General features: G+C 39.8%; 1 protein-coding gene across 1 annotated transcript in view; it reads right to left on the bottom strand.

The window, feature by feature from the left end:
• Positions 1 to 15,498: 15,498 nt before the first annotated feature.
• Positions 15,499 to 25,571, bottom strand: part of LOC104543936 (transcription factor COE1-like) — a 40,985-nt gene continuing 30,912 nt past the window's right edge. Inside the window, exons 4-5 of the mRNA XM_010188655.1 lie at positions 18,306 to 18,432; positions 15,499 to 15,733 (exon numbers count right to left, since the gene is read on the bottom strand). Of these exons, the coding sequence (XP_010186957.1) occupies positions 15,693 to 15,733; positions 18,306 to 18,432 (168 nt within the window). The 3' untranslated portion in view covers positions 15,499 to 15,692. The remainder of the gene's footprint in view (positions 15,734 to 18,305; positions 18,433 to 25,571) is intronic.

Here is a 25,571-nt window from a genome sequence, read left to right as displayed (position 1 = left end):
CAGAAATGAACATGTATTTTCAATAGCAAGAGTGAAGTAACCCTCTCTGTTGGGTACCTATGTAGTGGGTTTTGCCTGTTGGTTTGGGTTGGTTTGGTTTTTTGCAAGAGCTCTTTCCACATTGTCTGGCATCATACATTCCCTGTAATTTATAGTAGTCCTGCATTACATCTCCATTTTACAGCTGGGGAACAAACAGCCACAAAGCCATAAAATATGGGTACCTATGCCTATTTAAAAATCCCATCAGGCACCTAAATGAAATTTCAGGATTCTAAATATAATTAAAATTCTGACTGTAAACAACGGAGTCAAAATCGCACAAGAAGTCTGAGATTGAAAAAACAAAAGGGGGGGGGGTTCTGCAACTGGATGACAATTGGATGACTTCTCACCAGTACTGTGGATCTGCAGGTTGCAGTCTCTAGTAGCATCACACGATATTGAGATCCAGCTGTCATCAAAGTTTTAGCTGACCAAACATGTGAGCAATCACAAGGGCCAAGATTCAAAATTCGTTACTCTCTGCTGTGATGGGCAAGGGTAAAAGAGTCGCCTGTTGGGCACAATTTTTCAGAAGTAACATGCGTAGAAAAGGTGATGTGAGTCAAAGATTACTTCCTATTTCAAGGCAAATAAAGTTTTCTAACTTCTTAAGGCACTAATGAGTAAAAATGAGTAGCTGCCCAACACTGTACTACTGCCTTCAAGTAGAATTTATTCAAAATAAGAATGACATCTAGTGACTGTCATTAATTTCCCATTAAAATAACAGGATCTACAAAGGAAATATCTGCACTTTTCAACGTGCGGTGCACAAACCTCCAGGACCACAGAAGTTCTTCACTGTGGTCCATGAAAGGGAACTAAGAGAGATGCAAGTCTATTGTGAGCTGTCTTAAAGTCACTGCATAATTCATTGTTCAAGGGTCTGCATTTGTATTGGAAAATATTTAGGTGTCTACAACTCTAAAAAATGTTGACAAGACACTGCAATAGTTGGTTTGTTGGCACAAGCTCTCCTCCCGCTGGAAGGTTTGCTACATACGTTGAAGCACCAGCTTGGAAGACTGTGGATATTTTCTGCTGAATGGGGCCCTTGGAGAGGAAATATTTGATTTACTGCAGAGTTCTCATTTCCCTGAATTGCAAATAAAGTGTAATTTGATTAAATGTAAATGAATCCTACAATACTTTTGGTGGCTTGTCTGAAACAATTGATTGTAATGGGCATCCATCATTTGGCTTGATTTTAATTCAGAGACAAAAAAGGCAAAATGAGAAAACTAAAGCAAGTGCCACCAACACTCTGGGGCTGGAGCAGTTGGGATTTCTGGCGCTGGACTGTCATTTCCATTGTTCTCAGAGGGCGAGCAATGCAGTGGAGGGAAACGCAACAGCAAAAGAAAAAGAATAATGTGAAACACATACATAGAAATAGATCTAGAGGAAGACTTAAGCTTTTTTTCACAATGTGTTCTGCTAAATCAGAAAAGCGCAATTTGTTAAATCTCTTTTAACACTGATATTCAAAAATGAATGAGAAAAGAAGAGAAATACTGTTCTGCGTTTCTCAGAAGAAAAGCTCTGTTTTTATATATTACCCAATTCCTTTTTCACCAAGATAATTTCCAAGTGCATAATACTGGTTTCAGCAGTTCTTGTGGTCTGAAATAATAAAAGAGAAGTGAAATTTTTGATAGTGACACAAGCTTGACAAACTTTTGGTGTCACTTTCTTTAAATGTGGAACTACTCCAACCACAGAGATAATTATAGTTGACCAGATTGTAACTGCTTTATTGCTTCTTTTTCCTCATAAATTTTAATTTTGGAGAGTTAAGTGAAAAATGTGGTTTCAATTTCCTACAAATTGCACACAATTTGGTTTTAACAAGAAAATAGAAAGAGATGGTACATTCTTTGGAGTGAATTACGGAGAGGAGTTTGTTTCTTTGTCTTTCAGCATCATCAGAATAACAAAGTACAAAATGCAAAAAAGATGGCTGCAAAAAAAAAGCAACCGTGCAGTGTGCTAAGAAAAGCACCAAGTAATTCTTTATCTAAATAAGCTCTGAGCAATTTAACAAGGTAATACAACTGCTTGAGCCTTTTTCCTCTCTGTTTTACCAGACCAGAGCTTAAAACAAATCAAGCTGCATACACGTGTTACAGGAAATCTTGTAATAAGAAAATGCTGTGTACATAACCATCTTGCTCTCTCGGAAGGTACCAGCAATTGCCAAAGTGCCGTGCAAAGCAGCCCTATTCAGACCATATTAAAAAGGCTTGGATAAATACTTACATGGAACTAACAAAACAAGAGTAGAAATGAAAGCCAACAGAAGACATAGACAATATTTATTTTGCCCAAGAGGAATGTGGGACTCAAATCAGTGTGTGGTTTTACCTACTGTACCAATACCTATAATTAAAATACATTTATTAGGATATTAAATCATATTAAAAGCTACCAGGCATTCCTTCAGCAACAATGGTCCAACAGAGGCTTTAGAGGAGATGGAAGATGCCCTGGAGTAGGTAACAGGAGCATAAAGCAAACGTTCAGATGGGACCCGGCCAGTGCTGCCTGCAGAGGAGTGAGAGGGCTTAGCTCAGGATTTACAGGGAGACAACTCAAGTCCAACCAAGCCAATCGGTCAGCGTGACTACAAAATGGGACGGTGGAGATCAAAGTACAAGATGGAAAGTCCACTAAACATTTGTAGTCAGGCAGTCAAGACTTCCTGTGAGGACTGTGGGTATTGTGATTCTTAGAAAAATCCCATGAAACTTTGCAAAGGCTGACAATTAGATTGCTAACTTAACAGGGCACTTAAGCAACATTGAGTTTCCTTTACTTTCACCAAGCTATTTAGCTGCTTCTAATCAAGTAAATTCTTGAAACTTAAAGGATAACAATTGATTTACACTGTTTTTAATCAAAACAATACTGAAAATTAACTAGTAATGTAGGTAAATATGAAGCCCTCATCATTTTTCCTTAAAACATTTAAAAGTGTGCAGAGCTTCTGAAAAGATATAGTAAATAAACAAGAGGCACATTTTTAATGAAATGTAGTGCAAAAAATATATCATGATGAGAGCATATGTGAAAAAAAAACTATTTTCCCTGAAAAAAAATAAATCTGACACTGTAGGTAGTACTTTGGAAAAAAACCACAACAACCTTCCGTAAAAATTCAAATTACAAAATTTGTGAAATCTAGAGGGATAAAATTTATTAGGGAATTACTGCACAAATTTGAGAAAATAACTGTGATGAATTTCACGCAGCTTTAGACTTTATTACACAAATCTCTAGGAAATATTTTTTGTAAGAGAACTTCAACTGGACACTAACAGTGTAAGTCTCAAACTGTTTTCTAAAACAAACATGTGTGAACTGATGAAACTGCTGTACTGCCCTGCTGACACCCCATGCCATACTCCTTTCCAGTGTTAGCCGTAACACAGGTTTTTTTCTGCTCTATGGCTGTAATCACCAAAGGCAGAAAAAACCCACAATCATTGCCAGTGCCTTAAAAAGATGCAACACCACAAACACCTTGACCCACAAGAAAATAATTCTTTCAGTGAAGAGAAAGGCACGCTCCTACCTCTTTCCAGAGGCAAGAGTATGCCTTCAGATTGCAATTGTCCCTTCCTGACCGTAGTGCAAAAGAAGAGGGTTTTCTTCACCTCGCATGTCCCCGCAGAGTCAGAACGCACACCTCAGCCATTTATCATCGTGCCAGCTCAACCTACCAGCTTGACAATGATTTTTCCCCTGGGCTTTCTAAACTAGAAGTGTTATTCAGGTTACAAAAACAATTGCATGTTTTCTGCTTCCTGAGCCAGCGTAGACCTGGGAGGATGCAAATGAAAGGAATCGTAAACCTCACAGGGCTGCGGCCATTGCATCCTAAGCCCTCCTCGTCCAGGGAAAACACACCCTGATGGAGGGCGAACTCATGCCTGGGAAAGCAGCGCGTGGTGAGGTGCTATGACCATTGCAACCTGTACTCACTTCGGTGTCGACGGTTCAAGAGTCCTATTGCAGGGCCTACTGCAGAAAGCAATTTTCTTTGGCCTGTGCTTCGGCCATAGATTATTTTCCTCCTTTCATTTTTCCTCCCTGCCCTCCATTCCTTGACCAGAAGTGTCCATTTCACTCTCCCCCACCACCACTGTATGAATTAAAGGGGAAAAAAGGAAAAACCTTGCAAGCCCGACAATGCTGAGGGTCCAGTGAAATCCTGCCAATGAATGCTAGCTGAAATTTGCAGGAGGTCTGAGCTGTTCAGATCTTGCTCCTCTCGTCTGGCTCGTATTTCTAGATAACAATCACGGGGGATACACTAAGTTTGTAGGCACATAAACAGCAGCTTCCTCACAGAGCAGGATGCACATTTGTCTTCAGAAGTGCTAAAATGTTGCCCTGTTACAGGAGTTCACTATTTTTTACCTTAGAAAGTTTTTTGGGTTTTTTGTTGTTTTGTTTCGGGGTTTTTTTACATAGGTAAATCTTATCTGTGCTCATTATAAAATTCTTGCTGCTAAATTATTTATGCCAAACAATCCAGTGTAATGCCTTTGCAGATGTCAGCAGATAAACAGAAATGCAATGTTGCATGATGGAGTTTAATGCTGTGGAAATGTCGGGGCGCTTATTTTAAAATTCCACTGACCTTTGCTGTCCTTTTTTCAATGTTTGCTTATTGCCACAGTAAGGAAACACTGCAGTAAGATTAGGAATTTTTATATGTGGATCCTGAAAGTCAATATTTAAGGAAAGCATGTTTCTTCAATGACACCATTTCTGATTACATGCCATCAAAAGAGACAGGAGAAAGGTACTATTTATACAGAACACAGGCAATACATGTGCTATAGAGAAGAGAGCTAGAGCAAAAAAACCCAAGCAAAGCCCAACTACAAGATTGTCGTCAGTGGAGCACGGGAGCACAGTGTCTGCATGTTGTTACAGCAGGATAGTGCAACATTAAGATATTACAGGTTTGTGGTTATTTTGGGGGTTCCTCTCTTTTCCTGCTGGCAGTCCAGGCTCAGTGGGACCTGTGTAACAAGGCAATAGTATCTGGGAAATAATGAGCAGGGGAATGCAGTGCTGTTCTCCCATTGCAATGTTAGGTGCGATGTTGCACACTAAAGCACTGGATCAATACTTCCACCAGCAAGCTGTTCAATACCCCTGAATTATTGCTTCATTTTTCTTCTTATTATAGATGAGTTGTGTTATTATTTTCCCCAAATCGATATTTTACAACCTTTTTTATCCGTTTCTCCATAAATTTTGTGATTACTTTAAACTGGGAATTCCGGTACACTAAATAAGATGCAGTATCTGAGAGGTAGTGAATGTACCAACATGATTTTTTACTCAAGACACCGCTTAAAGGCAGATCCTGATCAATAGCTAAGTAGGAAAATTTTTACGTGGGAAAGTTGGAGGCAGTGCCACTCTTACAAAATCAAAATTCGCATTCCTAGCAAATATGAGCTACAAAAGAAGACGATGTCAGAAGTATGGGGACAGAGCGGTCTGATGGGCACTTTGCGTGGGAAATTTAATTCCAAACAAATATGCTTTTTACTTCCCCTCAGCTAAAGGGCGACCATAATTCACTGAAATTGTTTCTTACAAAGCAGATAATCCTGTGCACCTTAGAGTGATTTAATTAGCTTCCGTAGCTGTCTCCTGCTAAGTGTTTAAAGCATCTGCAAATCAAATCATGTTAACTCATCTGCTGCACCACTTTCTTTGTTCTGTGCATAGGACCTTCCTAATAGCATTAATAGAAGCATGAGTTTCCCTGGAGAGGGGAGTAGCAAAGTGAGTTAATTACACAGTTATTGTAAAATTGTGTACATTATTCCACAGAACACACAGGGTAAGTATTAAGGTGCTACACAGAAAATAAGGACAATTTTGGGTGATCCCAAGGACCACAATTTTGTAATCTGAAAGGATACCGCAGATTCCCACTGAAGTTGGAGGAATTCTGCTGAATCCCGCATGCAGTCTTCCTGGACTGGCTGCTCAGACTGCTGTGCAGGATCACAGCTATTCCATATACATCAGCTACAATTTCTATCCTCAACAATTACTGCAGAATTACAAGACTGAACAGTAGGAGGTACAGTAATCCCCATTCAACACTTTATAACACCCTAAAATTTTAAAAGGAGAAAAAAAAAAATCCCTGGGATTTTCTGCTATATATTTCTGCTCCACTTAATTGTTAGATTGCTGACCCATTTGGCCTAATTACGCATAGCATCACAGAGCCCTCAAAGAGCCAGTCCAGCAGCTCCTTCTGATCTGGGCACCACCACTACAGTGGGGTAAATAATTCATAACAAACCATTCCCTCTCAGTAACTGTCCAGAGAGACATTTTTCTTCAATTAACTTGTTAGCTGAAAGTGTTGACAAATACTTATTCTGATTAACTTTGTCTTTATAGATAGATCATTAAAGAGTGGATTGTTACACACTTTCAGTTTAAATTCTCCATTTATAGCATATGTTCAGAGAGGGCATCACCTCACCTGTGTGTTTGCTGGTTTTGAGTCATGTTTCCTAACAAAGGACAGTACATCCTTTTGTTCAGGCAAAGACATATACACTAGGGAAAGTTCACTTTCCATAGTTTTCTCAGAGTTTTTCTTAAAATGGACTGTCTCGGCTAACTCACTTGTTCAAACATTCACAGAGCGCAAAGCACTACAGGGAAACTGAAGGAGATTCATTGCCAAAAAACAAATGAATATTCATGGTCCACAGAAATACCCTTATTTCCCAGCTCTAATCAGCAGGAACATCTGTGAAAAAAAGTCTAATGGGGGAAATTGGAGAGGGGAGGGGGTCCTTTTCATCCTTTCCCTTAGGCCCCAATATAAAGGAGGTTCATTTGCCCTCTTAACAGAACTTGCAAGCGATGCAAGCATGAACAGTTTTGGTGGAGAAATGATGTGCAGACTGGCCTTGTCTTTGGGAAACTTGCAGTAAATTCTTTATCCCAGAACAAAATATATTTAGTGCCAGTTCTTGTTCCTCTCCCTGACTTGCTGGACCCATGCACTGCCCTGAGAGTCGCTCTATCAATAACAGAGCCTGAGCTGACAAAAACACCCAGGGAAAATACAATCTAAGGGAAATAGGCGAGGCACGTTTCACCCTCTTCCTTTTAAATAAATTATATGCACATTTCAATGCAAAATTTAAAAGAACCAAAAGTACCTCAAAATTAAAAACCTGCAGAGGAAATACTATTATTTTTCAGTATGATGGCCACTTGGAGACCTATTTTTAGGAACAAGAATGTAATGACTATTTCCAGTAGCTGTGCACAACGTGCTTGTGAACTTCAGGGAGAATTTTTTTTGAGTGGTGAAACTACTGAGAGATCTACATTTGGAAAAAATATTTTCCTTGCAGTAGTGACCTTTCAACATGAATTCGTGGTTACTTCTAGCATTAAAATTTTGCCTTTCATTTTTACAAATACAAGCTTGCTGCTAGAACTGCCTGAGCATACAAACTGTATTTTTATTTGATGAGTTGTAGTCTTCTAAGGAAATATCCCACAGAAATCTAGAAGTAGGCTATAAACTAGGATTTTTTTTTAAAAGAAGGACCATAAGCACATGTATTTCAGAAACTATCATGGGATTGCAATACTTGGGGCTAGTTACTTTCCCACACAGCACCTGGCACATGGGGTCACTGAGGGTGTAACGCTTCTCACCCAGCTTCGGCCACCCAAGTGCACATCTGAGCACTGGTTTAGAGCCCATCTTCAGACAGAGGACAGAGAAGAGTTTGCTGGTGGAGAGTCACCCACTTCTAAGATGATGTCTGAGAAAGACAAGGGAGTATCATGCCCCAGAGCTCCAAAGGGCGAGCGCTTGCAAGATTTCTATCCCTTACACAGATAATGTAAAAGAGGACCTCACCATGTTGAAAAGAGATAAAGCCCACCCTGGAAGATGCTGCACTACTAAAAAGTGACAGCAAGTTTCACAATTATTCATAGACATTGCAGGTTTTGCTCTGTAATTTTCACAGATTTAAAATGGAGAGTTTAGCGCCACTTTCTGTTTTAACAAACATGTATTTTTGCTGGATGACTCTTACAACATTTTAATTTTCATGTACATTTTCTGTCCCATGGGGACTTAAAAAAACAGCATTCTTAGTTGATTGTGTGGGGTTTCTCTATTTTGTTTTATTTAATTAACCCTCTGTCTGCTGAGAATGAGGTTTCCTCTCGTTAACCACCAATGCTGACACCTGGTCCTATGCAAGAGCAGTTCAAGTCCACAACTCTTCATGCGAAGAGGTTAACCACAATTTATGCCAACAGGAAAAAATATTAAAAAACACATTTAGGAGGGAAGAGAGAAAAGGGAAATTAAAGACAACACCGAAAGATGAAGTAACAGTGGGTATGGCCTTGCAAATACCTAAGGTCAGTCTGTAGGTCTTCAAGGGTAACTGTCCAAATCCAGGCTCCTCATTGTGATACTGAAAGGAGGGTTCACACTTACCTCTCCCAGGTGTAAACTTGCATGAACTGTCTGATACTTGCTAGTCTAAGTTTGGTGAGGATATGAAAGAAGCTCATGCAGAATAGCTCACATGCTGCAAAACCAGTCTAATTTACATCATGCTAATATGTTCATGTAGTAATATACTAAATAACTTCTGTCCTAGCTTGTGAAATAAAAGATCTGCATACGCTTGGCTTGGCAGAATTAAGTAATGATGGTTTTATAATTCTGTAATTAACTGCGGAGCTCACAACAGACCACTGGCAAGACCCAATGGCAAAACACCTTTCAGTGAAGGTTATGTAGTTACATACAAAAAATAGGGCTTGAGAATTTTTTTGGAGTGGGGTGTTGAGGTTTTTTTTGGTAAAAAAACCATGCAGTAGGGCTGATAGTATTAACCCCACGATGTTCTTCCTTAGCAACATCAGTAACTGGGTGATGATAGGGATCTGCCAAAAGGTCCTAGGAAAGTTCATTGAGGTTGCTGAAACTTTTGTGCAGATTAAAGTTTTACTTTCTCTAAGATATTAGTCAGCAACTATCATGAAATAAACATGGACTTTTGCCACGCCTCAGGTCATTTAAAACACCATGCTTACAATTCCTTTCCTTTCTGAATTGCTTGTCCTTCCCACCGTTGGCTCCTGTGGTGCCAGCAATGGAGTGTCTCTCCAGCACACAAGCACATGTCTGTAACGCAGACTGCAATGTGTTATATACTGAAATACTCAAATTGACTTAAATGAAATATCAATGGACCTGCACCAGGAGACAACTCTACAGTGTTTCAGGAAGGCCTGAGAAACCACCAGGATGGAACCTGGTCATACTGGTACTAAACTGTTTCCAGCATCTCTATCCAGACACCAGGGCAGACCACATCACTTATGCACTTGATATCTTCATAACTAAGCAGAAGAGCCTGTGTGAGTTCTTGCAAGATGATAGCAGAAAAGTACAAAGAAGTTCACACTCCATGCAATAAATTGCTCTTGCATCCACTGAGATGAAAGACTGCAAGTACAAGATTTTCCTTTTATCTATATATTAACAAAAAAGCCTGAATCTGTAGACATGGGCTATATTGGGGCACATCTACTTTGTAGTTCTTGCTATCAGCGAGCTTTAACCAGGCTAGATAACCATTACTGTCTGTGTAGGGATGCTAGTACAAGCTCAAAGCAAGCAAAGCTGTCCAAGTCCTGCCTCCAGGGAACGATGGCTGCACACCACACTGCTGGTCTGAGCCAGCTGTACAGCGTTCACGTGTGTAACAAAATGCCTAAGCAAAATGAACCCTCACTAACAAGCACCTCAAAGGATTAAGCACATCTTAAGGAGGCTATTTTGCAGGTAGTGCTGTGCAAGAGCGTGCCTCAGGCGGCTGTGCACTAAATTCATGTTCTGGCTTTCTTGCCAGAGCCAGCGTGCTGCGCGCATGGGCACCTCTGACAGTCTAGCCCACAGCTTGGCCATTTTTCAACAACACACAGTAAATCCTGCACACAGTTCCAGGCAGAAATCAAAACCTGCTGCACCCCATGAGAAGCACAGGAAGGATGAGTTCGGTACATACATACCCACAAGGCAGCAAGAATTCCCAGCTATCTATCTATGAAATATTTCAGTGGCAACAAGTAGCCAAGTATCCGGCTTTCTGGACCAGTAAAAAGATAGTGCCTTGTTCCTCTTCTCAGGGCACAGGATCAAAATGCATTAAAGTAAGCAGTACAGCCACTGCTGCTACTATAAACTGTCCATTTCTGAGGCATTTGTCTCTTCTGAATACTCATACATTAAGAGACAAGACTGTGAAGTCCCCTGTAGAAACAGAGCGCAATTCAGGCTTTTTAGAAATTCATCTCAGCTCTCTGTTTTATTGGCCATTTTTTTAAAAGAGGGAATAATATCTTATCAACTGACACGAGCTAAAAGGAGAATAAAAAAAGATTAACAATTTCAGTCTGGAATAAGAGAGTTTTGAAGCGAGGGCATGAAAATTTAAATGTTTTTGGGGTGGGGATAAAGAAAAGAATTTACAAGGCTTATTTTGCGAACCCAGAGGGTTAATTTATCATGAAGTAAGTCTGGAACTTGAAAAGCAAAAAATAGTTTATTGGCTTTGAAGGTCAGTTGACTATGTTATATCATATTCAATACGTTAAGTTTCCAAGGGTCTATAGGGTTGCATGACAATTGCAGGAATCCTTATAAAGTCTAGTTTATACCTTGGCTGTTAATAGCTTTCTAATCCTTTACCACAAATTTATAGTTTAGAAGTGGCAACACATCTTAAAAGATTAAAGGTATGTGACAAACAGTTCATGTCCTTTAATAATCAAATCACATAGCTTAGATTGGGGGCTTATCGGGCTTTTTCCTACTCCACGGTTTCATAGGTAGAGAATACTTTATATCCCTATTACATGAATGATGAATGGGACCATTGGTTATGGGCTGTTATTTGCTTGGCTGTAGTCAATATGTTTTCTTTGGACAGGGACTTCAGTGATTTATTTCTCTTTTGGCCTTATCACTTATTAACTCAGGGCAGACAGAAACAGCCAAGGTTGTGAATAAGGACTAGTGCCCATTTAGACTTCTAATATCAGAGAAAATATTCTTTTTAATGATCCAGCTACCCTTTGCTGTGTAGACTCTGATTGCACTTCCCTCTAACTAGAAAATAAAGGTCATATTTCTTGGGAAGTGTGTACATAAAATATGCAAAATAATATGTTTCCTTCACAGCCAGCTTTATTCTGACAGTTGCTGTAATTGCTTTCATTTTGCAGCTGTCTTACAGGTACACTGCACACTTTTTGTGATTGTTTTTTGCAGTGTGTTATGGTGCTGCCAGTGTTTAAGAAATACTGAAGACACGAGGGTTCTGTGTTCCTGTTTAACAGTCTACCTCCACTGCCTCCTCGCTGTCAGGTAACACCCTTTTCTCTCCAATCAATTAGGCTTCCTCTCAGCTTCCTTTCCTGAATTTCTGCAAACCAAACCAACAACACTGATATTCCTAATATTCTTTATATTCAACCCTGATAACTGTCTGTACTTCACTGGGCACAACCTAACAAACCTCAAAACAAAACCTTTTGTAACAACATTCATCCCCAAGCCCACACCAAATAACAAAGACTGAAGATATTTCATCTGGGAAAGTTTGTGCCAAAACAATTGCAACCATTTTTATTTTTTTTTCCCCTAAAAATTTCCAGGCAGACCAGGAAGCCCAGGTGTTAATACTGACTGAGCAGATCATCTAACTTAGTGGACTGGAACTTAGAAAGGGCCAGGTTCAAGCTTAAACTCAAACAGAGATTTCCTAAGGGTAACTTTCCTTTTCGAAGGCAAGTAACGCCCAAGAGCACATCACTGATGTGGGTTCTTGGAGGGAGAGACTGCACCAATCCCTCCCCTGTTTTCCCATCTGCATTTTACCTTTAAGTGTCCCTGACGTAGGAGCAGTGCCATGAGGACCCAGTTCAGCAGTGACTATGACAAATTCCTATAGTAGCAGAAAGTCACATATACAGCTTAACTCCTTCAGTACAAACATCACCCCAAAGACAGGCCCAGCTCTGAGCTCCACAAACCACCCAATGCCTTTGGTGTCCCATGGCAAGGTACAGTTGGGAACAAACACTGGCACAATGAGATGAAGGGGGAACCCAGTGATCTCTGCATTAGGACATTTTTTCAGATAGCTGTTATAAGAGGGGTTTTTTGTTTGTTTCCAGATACATTAATTAAATTCCCCGGTAAAAGTCTACATTTACAAGGGATTTAACTTAATTCTTCCCTACTTGATTGTTAGGATTTACCATCTCTCCTCTGTCCTCCAGAGTCTCTCTGAGATCAGGAACAGACTTTATATTGAGTGTCCAGAGCACAGGGTAACCTGCAGCACAGGGCTCTCCTGCTTTTAAAAACACACACCAGCTCTTATTTTAAATTTTATACATTTTTTTGTATTGAGGGATTTTGTTCTGTTCTTCTGTAGCACTCAGTGACAGACTATTTAACTTTGAGGCATCTGATACTTTTTATTCTACCACTGCTATTAATATTTACTAGTGAAAGGCAGATAACAACTGCTGTTAAAAACAAATGGCATTCATTTGCTAGCTACCAGATCTCATAACTGGTCACTCTTCTGGAGAAGTGATGTGCTCTGTATTTCATTTCAGATTAATGATCGCCATATCTTTGAGGGTGAAGAAATTTATAAACACTTCGGGATAAAACCCAAGACAGCATCAGAAATGCTGGCTTTTTAATTTTATTTTTATTGTTCTGTTGATGGTGGCCTTCTCTCCTCATTTATACCAATCAACTTTTTAAGTGCTCATGACTTAATGATAAACACACATGAATGAGGCATTGTAAAACTAATGAGGTTGTCTATTACTGATGCTGAGAATAACTATGACTAGGTTTAAACATTTCTCAGGAACTAACGGATACACCGCTATGGCCAAGGTTAGCTCATGTAAGGGTCAAACTCTAGCCCACAGGGGTCAAGAAAGGCTCCAGCGGGGCTACAGGAACCCCTTGACAGCCAGTCTGCCTCTCATCACCACTTCTATTTTTTTCTTTTCTTTTTCTTTTTTTTAAGTCTACAAACTCCAGAACTTGCAATTCTGAAAACTGATTGCTTCACTGATTATGTATCTTTTGAACTTCGCATAGTTATTGGTGCCTTCTTGGAAGCAGAGACGTTTCCTAGCAAAGGAATCCTTGAAGATTACCAGGTTGGAAACTTTGTTTTTCCAATTCTAACCAGATCTGTGTACATGACTTAAACCTCTACTTCTAGGGCCACAGACTGAAATTTTAAATGGTCATGGGTAGTTTTTGGTCTCTTACTCTTAGAGGTATTTGACTTAAGAAATGAAAAGAGAATAATTCTCAGAAGATGACTACCCCTGCACTTCTGTAAATTAAACCATTTCAAGATAAAAACCTAGAAACCCAGCCACCTAAACCCAAGGTTTTTGAAAATTTCACCCAAATCATCTGTGATCTGCAAGGCTCTTCCTGTTTGTACACAGTGTCAAATGTTTTTGGAAGTAAATAAAGGGTGAAATGAGGATGTAGCAAGGATTTTTCCACATTAGGTTATTTCTTCTTTGTAGCAACTGAAAGGTTCTCTGAGAAGCCCTATGACATTTCAGAGGAAGAGGCAATTTCCCAGAAATTCTGCGAATATCCTGACCTTCACAGAGCTCACATTTCTACATCACACTACACACAATGCCCCAGAAGCGTAATGCAAACACTGGTCGGTCTCAGCACCGCTCCACTCTGACCCACTCTGCCTTCGTCACAATTGTCTTGGAGGAGCAGCACTCAGCATCGGGGTTATTCACACTGCACAGCGAGCCCCGTGTGTCTGTGCTGACCCTACATCCACCATTCCTGTTAGCAGCACTTCTAGAGACATACCCTATCCCATAGCTGATAACAAGCCCAAATGAACTGGGGGGAACTTGGCTGTTTCTCTAGGTACCTGTCAGCATACAAATGGTTTAGCCCGCAGCCTCCCCACAAGACTAATGCAAACGAAAGAGGTCCCTAAATTCCAACCCATATCCAACCATGTGACGAGTTTTCAAAAAAAAAACACCAAAAAAAAGTAACAGTATTTGGGATACTGCTCAGCCAAGAATCTGAATTACCCCCATGTTGTATACATAACCTTACTGACAAAGCTATACACTTCTGGCCCCTATGTAGTTCTTTGCTCTGGTTCGGGAAAAAAGCACAAAACCTTAAACTGAGCAGGTGGTAGAAGACACAGCACAATGCATTTTTATGGACCCTCCATATGTCCTTTCCAGTATCCAATGAGATAAATTCTCCTTTCACTTACATTCATGCGATCCCACTCAAATCTTGTGGTATAGTACCACAATCCATAGCAAAATTCATATGAGAAAATCATACTGTCAATGATGTATCCATTTCTTTAAATTAAAACAAAACAAATCTCAAAGGTCTGTCTATGTATCACAGATTTGTGCCAATTCTCATCCCTTATTTAACTCAACCATATATGCCCTTGGCATATGTGTCACCTTGGCAAATTACCTATGGACTTGTATCACTAATGGTTTCTTCCTTCATCTCAGTTTCTCTGGTCCTAAAATAATGGTAGTGATACACACCTGGCTCCTAAGTTGCGATGTGAAGCTTAACTCTTCAATACCAGAAGAGACTTACACGTGACGGGTGCCACGGGGAAATACTGACCAGCATGTTTGGGTATTTATGGGCAATATGAACTTTTAATATTACTCCAAAATTAACACACGTGCTAGAAATGGTCAGGCTTCTGTATTTCTAATAACATTCTCTCAGGAATGTCAAAGCTTAAAATTCAGGAAATAATTGCTATATAATGCATGCTAATGGCTTGCTTTGCAGATGGAAAATAAAAAAAACTTATGTCTTCTTGCAAGCACAGGGTTGACACTGGTTTATTTCTTCCAAAAATACTTACAAACACCAGGATTTCTCTGTATATATGTGACCTTGGTTCCTAGATGGCACATGGACTACTTAGAGATCATGTTACTAAGTTATTTGCAGTTAAAGGGGAAAAGAAAGGCTAAAATTAATGGGTCACTGGGTATTTTCTTCTGAGAACTTAAGTACTTAACAGTAAGAAAAAAAAAAAACAGTTTACAGCCAGGTGGCTTGAGGGGATATTTTGTTGAACACTGATTAAAAATAATTTCTTCTAAATGAGACCTGACCACAAAATGGGACCATTAACGAGCAGGGACATTCTCACCAGAAAGGAAACTACGCTTGATCAACTCCTGCACCGCCCACAAACCCCAGGTCTTTTTCTCTCTCACACACACACTCTCTTTTTTTGCTTTTTTTTTTTTCCCCTTTCCCTCCTCTCCCCTTGTTCTTAATAGCAGGGTAAATAAGCAGCAAGTGATGCTGAAATGTTTTCGGCCAAAAACAGAGGCCAAACTCCTCTGAGAAAACATTTGGCCTCTGTGGTTTTGTAATATGTTCCAGAACACTGAGTTCACTGAAGAACATTGTGAAAAACTCCCATCGGCTGGAGTGATGCTGGAGAATGTTACTGTATCCCAACTTCCAATTGGTCCATTTCCTGCAGGCCTTGTTAAAAAAAAAAAAATAGTGCTATGTGGGAGTTAAAACAAGTTCTCATGGGAAAAATGAATGGCAAGAAATTCTAGCTTTAAAAGAAACAGCTAATCTGCTAGTTTGATTGTTCTTCAAAACTTACAATGAACCAATAATCCTAATTAAAAACACTTGGCCTAGTTCTCTAAAGCATCATAGCTTTTTCTATGCTTCGTTTGTACACACCATAGACTATTAGTTTTTTTCTAGTGCTCACTAACAAAGTGCTGACTTTGTTGGGATGGCTGAGCTAATTTCGTGAACTCAGTGTGAAACCTTAGCTAAACAAAATTGTGGTAATTTTCCTTAATTTGTAAAAGTGATTGGAGTGCAAACAAAATTTTCCTCTTGGGTCAATCCTATAATTTTCAATTAACTAAAACTAATCGGCAGGCGTGTACTGAACCTGCATTTTGTTTAAAGGGCTGGAAGGCACTTCTGAAGGTCAGGATGCATTAATTGTTTTTATTTTTGTTTCATTTAGTCCTTTTTAAAGAGCCACATTTAAGTTCGAGCTGCCTCTAAAAGGAAAATGCAAATTGTGTGAGGTACGATTTCAGTCACAATAGCTTTTCTGTATCTACCGTAACTCCATAAAAGCTGCATAAGTAAGAGAATTGTCCGTGGATCGGACCACCTTTGATTTTAACATTGTTGTTTAGTATTTCAGAACTTGCATTTATTGAAAGAAAAATAATCTGTTTTAGACACTAACCTGAAAATGCATATATGGAAACACTCTCCCTACTGGGACACCTTATTTTCACATTCAGCCATTTGCTCTTGGGCAGACAGACTAAACCGCTGCCCTCCTTTTTCCTGGAAAAGCTAATTAATGATGATCTGAAAAGCAAAACCAAAATAGGTCCAAGCCATTTTTACATTTAAATAGCAAAATGAAGTTCCCAAAAATTTCTTCACTAGGTTGAGGGTGGCAGTTTTCCTCCCTTTCTTCTCCCTCTGCATGCATACTTGCCATTTCACCAACCCAGAATGGAGCCATGCTTGTGGCTTGACAACAAGCAGGACAGCACAACTTACCATGAGCAAGAAAGGGAGAAGGGAAAGGATCATGGTCAAACTGTCCAGAGCTCTGGCTGACACATTCATGTGGCAATTTGCACCAGCTGGCATTACAACCCTTAGCTTTTGCTTTTGTTCCAACACATTCAAACCCAAAAGAGCTTTTTTGATATGGTGCACTATTGTCCAATACATGAATTTCCCACATAATGTTGAAATTAGAATGCTCACAATAAATACACACAGCTTCCACAAGTGCTGGTTGCTCAATCAGCAAGGCAATACATGAATACTTGAAGACTCAGTTTAAAGAAACTCAGTGCATAATCCCAACCGGGGGAGAGGGTATTTGAAAAATACGATAAAGTTTTGTAAGGCACCTTTGTTCAACTCAGTTAGTGTTAAGAAAATCAAATGAGAGCTTCGTTACCCAGCTGGAGCACAGAGGTCTGTCCTCTGCCTCGAGTCCCTGTGTGTACATTCACAGTTGGAGTAATGTATGTGCCCATATATATGTGCAATGTATGTGTAATTCAGAGTGCCTCATAGCCACAAGTATTTATGATATAGCTTATGATATACTTTATGATATGCCTATAAAGTTAAAGTTAATCTTAATGTTTTGGGGCAATTAAGAATGAGGGAAGGAATGACACTGGATTATGATGAAGCACGGTTCAGGCAAACAGCTACAGAAGTAGTCCTGTCTGCACATGTTGAAAAACAAGTGCATAAAAGTAGAAGCACATCAAAATCTGGACCAAGCCATTAATTCTTGTCGCATGCACACCTTCCAAAGAATCAGTGACACACATTCTTTTCAGAAACTTAGGTTGCTACTTGATTTATTCCCCATGCCGTCCTTACCACTCTTGAGAGAGGTTTAACATTGACAGCACCTGCAATGTCCTAGCATGGGGTTTTTTTGTTAATAACTCTTCACACCAAACCACTTGCCTTAGTGGTCTCAGCAAAGGATGCCACCCCAAAACACACTGCAAGTCTCTATGTCTGCAGCATCAGCTGGGGTGAAAGGTACTGAGCCTCCCTGGAAGTCAGGGTCAAGTATGTTATGGTGAGATGGACAGGCAAACAGGCTGCTGCTTTGAACACATGCAACACTTGCCGGACAGCATGAGATGGAGATATTTAGCAAGATGCTTCTTGGAAGTCAGGTTTGTGATTGCACCAGTATGTCTGGCTCTTGATGCTTGCACTCTTTCTCTGTTTGTTTACGTACTGGAGTATGTATTTCTCTTCTTCCTCCCCCCTCCTGGGTAAAGATACATCCCATTGCAAGGACAAACAAGCGAAGAAAAATCCCACACTGGTATGTTTTCAGATTAATCTCTGCAGTCATCCACTTCTGAAATTCAACCTTAAATTGGTATCTTCAATGACGTGCTTAGCCAAAATAATAAAATACAGTAGAGCTTTTAATGACGAAAGCAGAAGCCCTAGCAAGTGTGATACATTGCCTGCCCTATTTCTCCATGTTATATTAGTACTAAAGCATCCTTACCTGTGTAAATGAATCTTCCAGGTGTTCCCTTGCAAAACTGCTTAGACTTGTAGGACAATGTGACTTCTACAACCCCTGGGATATGTCGGGGAGGCGTCTGTACACGGATGGCATGAGGAGTAATCAGCTAGGGGAAAACATTGAGAAGGGAAAAGAAAGGGGAAAAAAAAGCGCTGTTAGATGCTGAACACTTCTTTAATAACACTTTCCTCTCAGATCACAGTAAACAAGCTTTGAAACATGTAATTAACCTGTCAATGTTTGAATACAATCTTGATGTAACCCACACAAAAGCCAGTGACTACAATATTTACAAGCATTCTCCTTCTCAGTCATAACAGCATTATTTCTGTTTTCATACGTGGCAGGTAGCTGCTTCCTAGTACAAGCATTAGCCCTGGTTTAACGCAATAACTTTAGCTTACAGCAGCAGGATGCCTGTGTTTGCTCAGGTGAACACGGGGGTCATGCCAGTGTCCAACAAATCCGACCTATAAGTGATACACAGTTACGTGTGGGAACACGGCACAGCACAAGCCCAGGCTGAGATTCACTGCACACGCCAAGTCCAGGCAGGATTTTAAATGCACGGGTCCCCAGCTGACACCTGTACATTGCAAAAGCACCATGTGCTGCTGTTTTAATTTTCTGTTCATTTTGTGAAGGTATAACTGATTATTGCAGAAAGCCAGGTTTGGCTTCTGAAAGATCCTGGATCTTTCCTCGTAAATGATGAGAGCGCTTAAAAGAGATATACCAGATATAACCATCTAACCATCACTTCCAGTCTGCCTCCACTGCAATGACTGAAACACATCTGCAGACGTGGATTTATACAGTAATAAGTAGACAAAACTTTCTTGCTAAGGGGATCCTGATCCTCTTAACATCAAAGGTTAGGGTGGATCAGTGCTGCACTTCCCAGGCTCTGGATCAGTTTTACTTCTTCAGGATTCTGGACTGGATTTAAAACATCGTCCCTGAAATTAACATTAGAGCCATCTACAAGTTCACTAATTTATGGCAGGTTAACTCTCATCTCTACTGCACTCAGAAACTACAGCGTTGTCCTCCCCATCCCTGCAATGTCCTCTTCTCACTCATTATGCTCCCTCAGACAAGAATAATTAAGAGAGGTACACAGAAAAGGTGACAAGATTGTGTCCAGCAACCAAGATAGAGCTCTGGCACACAGATAATCCTTCTCTAACTGACTGTGGCACATTAACACACTTCTAGAGAGGCAAACAAGATCAAAATCATAACCAGCCTTGACAATAAGCAAAGCCATGGGCTCCCTGTGCACTCTATGCTGTTGGTTGACTCATGTTCTGGCTCAGGGAATACATTTTAATCATTTTTTTTTTTTTTAAATAAAAAGCTGATTTTATTCTTATTTTTACTAGGAACCAAATATTTCAAAATTGTAGTAAGATCCTACCAAAAGATGAGACTTTTAACCAGCCCTTGGTTTAGGGCACAGGACTGAAAAAGCACAGAAGCAAAGTAATGTCTGTCTGAGAGCCATCTGTGTTACTGAGGGAAACGGCATTCACAGTAGGAAGTTCTCCATATTTAAAATAAGAAAATTAATATTAAATCAAGTTGAAGATTAAAGCCAAAACTACCAGCATCAAATGCTCCAAAAGTTATTCAGATCCACAGAAGCCATATTAGAAATGATCATGCAGGAATCGTCTCCTTCTTCTTTGTGAGCTCCAAAGAACATGTTTCCAGGCTCTGCTTTTAAATAATGTGATTTAGAAACCTATTTATTTTTAAAAGAAACCTGCCTTTTTTCTAAATTACTCACTTTATTGACTGGGAAAAAAAAAACAAACAAAAACCAAAAAACAAATCATAAAACAACAAATGAAACAAATAGACAAAAGAAAAAATAACACAACCAAACCCCAAGCAAACTTCCAAGGATTGCTTTTACTCAAATTGAGTTGTCTTTCTTACAGCTGGGCTAATCAAAGCCTAAAAGTCCAGGCCAATTCTCTACACACTCCCAATAGTCAGTGGAGGGCAGAAAGCACTGCCCAATAGTAATTCATTTCCAGGGCTTTAGACACCTCTCACGTTGGGATGAGCTGCTCTCTGGAAGCATCTACCTTTCTCCAGTGAACCAAGATGACAAGTTTAGATTGGATGCTTAACTGCAGGCAGTCAAACATAGCTGAGAGAAATCCCATCCTCAAGTGGTTCTAGTTAACTGGGTGCACTGGCAAGATGAGAAGTTTCATAACATTTTTAGGGGGAAAATACTTGTAAAAACAGCCAAGGATTTTAATAGTAAAGGTTAACATGCTAGTCTTACTACATCAGCCTGTGCCTTGCACCCCTCACCCCCACTCTGGCATGCACTGTACAGGCAGCTTCTGGTTGTATCTTCGAATTTCCCAGCATTTACTGGTCTGTCACCACTTTAATGTTCTTTAAGCATAATTTGTGGCATTTTCCAATACTCATCTTCCCTGGTTCCCAAGAAATGTCTGACCTATTTATGGTCCATTGTTACAGAGAGCTGGGGAGAGTTAAGCAAGTTTCCTGGTTTGTTCTCCACAAACAGTTTGGTTTTCCTTTGTGCTCTGAAGTAAATAAGTTTAACTGTGTTTAAAACCACAAATATACAATAATGTCGCCCACACATTCCCAAAGGGTGAACATTATGTCTGAAGTCCTATGGTTTAGGATACTCAGGATATATTTTACTCCTCTCTTCTCTAGAACTAAAGCCTGGGAGGTATACCAGGAGAGTACATGTGCCTTTTCCTTTTGGTTTTTCTCCTTAGCGTCTGCCACTGACCACTGTCAGGGATATAGTGCTGAGCCAGAAAGATCTTTGTTCTGGGTCAGCCTTCAGTTCTCGTATACACAGAAAGGAACTGGCTAGCTTGGTTACATACCAGTAGTCCCCTATGCTGCTGTCATATCAAGAAATTGTCTTCAAGAGACAAACAGTGTCCCCTTGCACTTTGAAATGTGCCCTCTGAAACCCACCTTTGGTCTCAAACTGAGATTCCCCAGTGCTGCCAGGATCTGCGTTATGGACTGGGACCAGCTCTTCCAATGGCCCTAACTCCGTTCTGCAATCTGAGTGACCCAATGGATGCTGCATGGGTCAGGGTACTCCAGGCCAACCCACAACAAGAGCAAATCTGCCCCTGACTTCAATAACTCCAGGATTATGGGATGTTTTCCTGTCTATACAGTCGATCTGTGGCCTGACCTTGGGAACCCACTCCACCTTTTCCTAGCATGTTTTCTCCTCTCACACTGACACAGGCTGCACCTTCTTCAAGGCACAGCCTGGCTCATATCTGCATATAAAGCATCTGGAAAAGGTAAGCTATTAGCATCAAGGAGTATTAAAAGTAAAGGCACCATTTGTGGAAGCCTCTGAGCCCCAAACTGTTGGAGGCTGGTACAGTGTTCTGGGGAAGCATCACTACATGCTTGCCCTGTTGTATTTACAGGCATTTGTCATTGCCCAGCTCCAAACACAAGATACTGGGCTAGGGGAACCTCCATGTTTGACCCCACATGGCCATTTCTGTGTTCTAACCTCAGATGGGAACTCTTGGTGCATTAACAGACATCGTAACAACCACAGCAATGACACGCCAAGAACTAAGAATTTGTAAATATGAGTTACGCACATTTCTGAACACACTTTTTAAATGTAAATCTCCAGCAAGGCATTAACCTGTGATTTGGAAACAAACCCACCAGTCAAAATCCCAGGTCCAGCTTCCTCTTCCATTCCAGCATTTGGCTAATGGAGATCTGGAGCTGGACACAAAACTAGGAACTGGACCCTGTCTCTCAAGGGCTTTCAAGGGGATTGGTCCGATACTTGGCAACTGCACCAGCTGTTTGACATAAACTCTCACATGGCAGTTGGGACATGCTGTGGATTGCATTAAAACCTGAGTTAGAGGCCTTCAGAATGAAGGGAGGTGCATGTCCTTCAAAATCCAAAACACATTTGGTTCAAGCGTGTACAACAAGCCTCTTTCTGTGGTTTGCTAATATATTCTAGACATTCTTGTGCGATACAGCATCATTTCACACTCCTCAGAGTGCCAGGTTACGTTCTTTTTTTAAAATTGACATTTTATGAAGAGATGTCATTAATCTGAGTCACTAGTTTATTTTTGCATGCTTGAGCTCTGGTTTGTGGTTAGGGGAAGGGTGACAATCAGTCATAAATTTAACTTGGACTCTATGTGAAGAGGGCCATTAGGACAGGAATGAAGAAAAATCTCACCAACTGAAGGTAATGACAGCTTTCAGTGAGAACAGAACCCTTAAGATCCCTATATTTTTAAAAATGACCGGTGACTTTGCATGCCTCAGTTCTGGGCATCCAGATGCTGCTTAATAAGCCTTGGTTTTCAAAAAGAGGGTGCCTACTCATTTTTTAAAAATGAGTCAGACCTCCAAAATAAGCACTCAAAATCAGAGACTTCCAAAATCAATAATAAACATAAAAAGCAAAATAAAAAACTGTGTCACAGAATTTGATTCAGCAGCATTACAAAACCCCCACCAAACCAAAAAAATCACCCTCTGTTTTTGTGCTGTACAAAGGTAAAAGAACTGATGTTTCTGTGCTTCATCTTTTCTCAATATAAAAGAAAAAGAAGTTGTTTCCAGCTGACTCTCTACAGCTGGAGGAATGTTCTTGGCAGGAAAATGTTTGAAGAAATAGTTCATTTTAAGCAAATATTGTGGAATATTTATAAGAAACTAATTTTGTCTTCACAATCATGTATTTGCCCTGAAACTCGACTCTCAGAGTTTCAGCCCTCCAATAGGAGAAACATCGCAGGATTTTTACCAGCAGCTCAGAGTTTGAATATTTGCAACAACACACAGACCCCGAACGCTGGGTAAAAACCTGCAGATAACAACTCCATCTGTTTGCGGCGTGGACAAACAGAAAGGCAGAGCCTCTCTGGCACACGGGCTCTTTGCTGGGAGTTGTCTGTCCAGATTCAGCATGTGCACACGATGCACCAGTGCCGCTTGTTTGTCAGTTATGAAAGTCCCTTGAAAAAAAAGGCATTAGATGGCCCATTTTGCTGTATTCTAAAAATATCAAGGGCTTTTAAAGTCATTTTTATGAAGTAATATGGGACTTAAGGATTAATTGAACCTACTGGCTTAGGGTATCTGCATTTCTGCACAAAATTAATGTGACAAATTAAGTTTTTATTTAGTTCTCCCTGGTTGAGAAAGGTTGTAATTATGTTAGAGTGTTTACAGCTAAAATATATGTTTAAATAATAAATATGTGTTTCAGAAACCATTTTAAACCTCCTTTTTTAACACAGTCAACTCCATTTCAAGCATATAAATATTTCAATTACAAAACTTGAATACATGTAAAATAAATTAAAAATATATTATTTACATTTCAAATTATTTATAACATACGCTGCTTGACAGCAACAAATTCACCCTCACAATGAACAATATTTTTCTTTTGCTTTTAACTTTGCTTCTGAACTGTGGTAGGATTTATATTTTAAATATCCATGCATCTCAGGTACTTACATGGATTTTGCTATAATAAAATCTAAGTAATATAGGACCTTTACGATAATTATCTTCACAGCACCTCTCCAAAGAAGGTGACTAATCTTATTACTATGTTAGAGAAAGGGAATTGAACTTTAAGCAGATTATGTGATTTGTTCAAGGTCCCAAGCAAAGTCTGTGGCAAAATCATGCTTAATTTAAATATTAGACTTCATCCCCAAAACCACTCGCAATTAATTACAACTGAAAATGAAGCTAGAAGAATCCACATGAAAATGCTCTGCAAGACTCACTCTTTTTCTTTAGTTTCTGCCTATCTAGTTCTGGTTTAGATTTTCTACAGCTCAGTTAAAATCATGTTTTCTTTGGATCCAGGAAACAACAGGATGATCTTGAAAATTCTTCTTGAATTCAATGGCAAAATAACCTGGCCACATTTGCTCAAAACTGGGCCTGACTGGCAACCCAGGATGAACCTGTTCCAGGTTTTAAAGGTACTGAAATTCAGAACAAAAATATTCTCCCTGGGTCCTGAACATGCCCTAGACGTTTTTAGAAATGGGAAGGCAAATGAAAAGAACTTATTTTGTACTTCATATGTGGCTAGCAGTGTAATTTGAATTATTTATAGATCACTATTATTTAGGGATCACTCAGACAGCTCGTGCATTTCTGCACTTGTTTATCATGTTTGTCTGCTTCTTTTAGAAATAATTTCTTTCCCCCGATAGGATTTTCTATTGCTTTCATAGATTATGAAACTGAGAAGCAATTCTGTAAAGGAGAGACAGTGAAACGAGTTTTCACTCAAAGCCAACTTGGAGCTCATTACAGCATTCACAACAAATAGACTGACTTTGATCTGGACCCCCTCTAACATTATTAATTTCATGACAAGGGCTCGCAACCATCAGCAACAATGTTTTGACCGGCACTCACTCTCCTGAGATTAGAAATTGCCAATTAATGGCTTCCACTAATAAACAGAATCAAGATTTATAATGAAAGATCCAATTCTGCAGTGTCAAAATCAGAGCACTTTCCTCCCAGCTTCTCCACCTTTCCCTGTTAAAGGTCTGTAGCCATAATGGCTTCAATCCTAACACACAAAATGCTTACACTGGACCCAGGGGGCACTTTCATGATCACATAAGGGCTTCAGAATAGAGCTCATTTACTACATCTCCTTTTCTGGAATGCCCTTTCATCCACACTTGTCCTCAAGTGGAAGGATGAGAGAGAGAGAGAGAGAGAGAAAAGTGAAGCCCATGAAGGACATTAGAGGATACTCTTCATTCGAAAAAAATGCTGCCATATGTGCAATGGAATCAGTAGGGGGAACATGCTGGATATGAATTAAGCTACAATTTTGATTTAATATTTATAGGATATATGGCAAAGCATTAGAAGATCCTTACAACACTGGTAACCGTCATACAGCTTTTTTGGAGATGCTGGTTTGTATGTTAGTCTGTTTGTTTGAGTACTGAAATAATGAAAATAACAATTTCTTAGAAAATCTCCAAAATGCTTTTGAAAAATCACAAATGCAAAATGTAAATCTTTCCTTGGAGCTGCCTTCCCATGCCAGTGAAGCCAGTGAGAAGTCTGCCCCCACTTCTATGGCCCTGTGCAGTGGAAGTGGCTGTTCAGGTGGTGCTGCCAGGGTTATAACTTTCCATGGGCTTTCGGGGAATATCAGACTCCACATTT

This window comes from Mesitornis unicolor, unplaced genomic scaffold, assembly GCF_000695765.1.
Source record: "Mesitornis unicolor isolate BGI_N332 unplaced genomic scaffold, ASM69576v1 scaffold4567, whole genome shotgun sequence".
NCBI classification, from domain to species: Eukaryota; Metazoa; Chordata; class Aves; order Mesitornithiformes; family Mesitornithidae; genus Mesitornis; species Mesitornis unicolor.
This window is presented reverse-complemented; position numbering and strand designations above follow the sequence as displayed.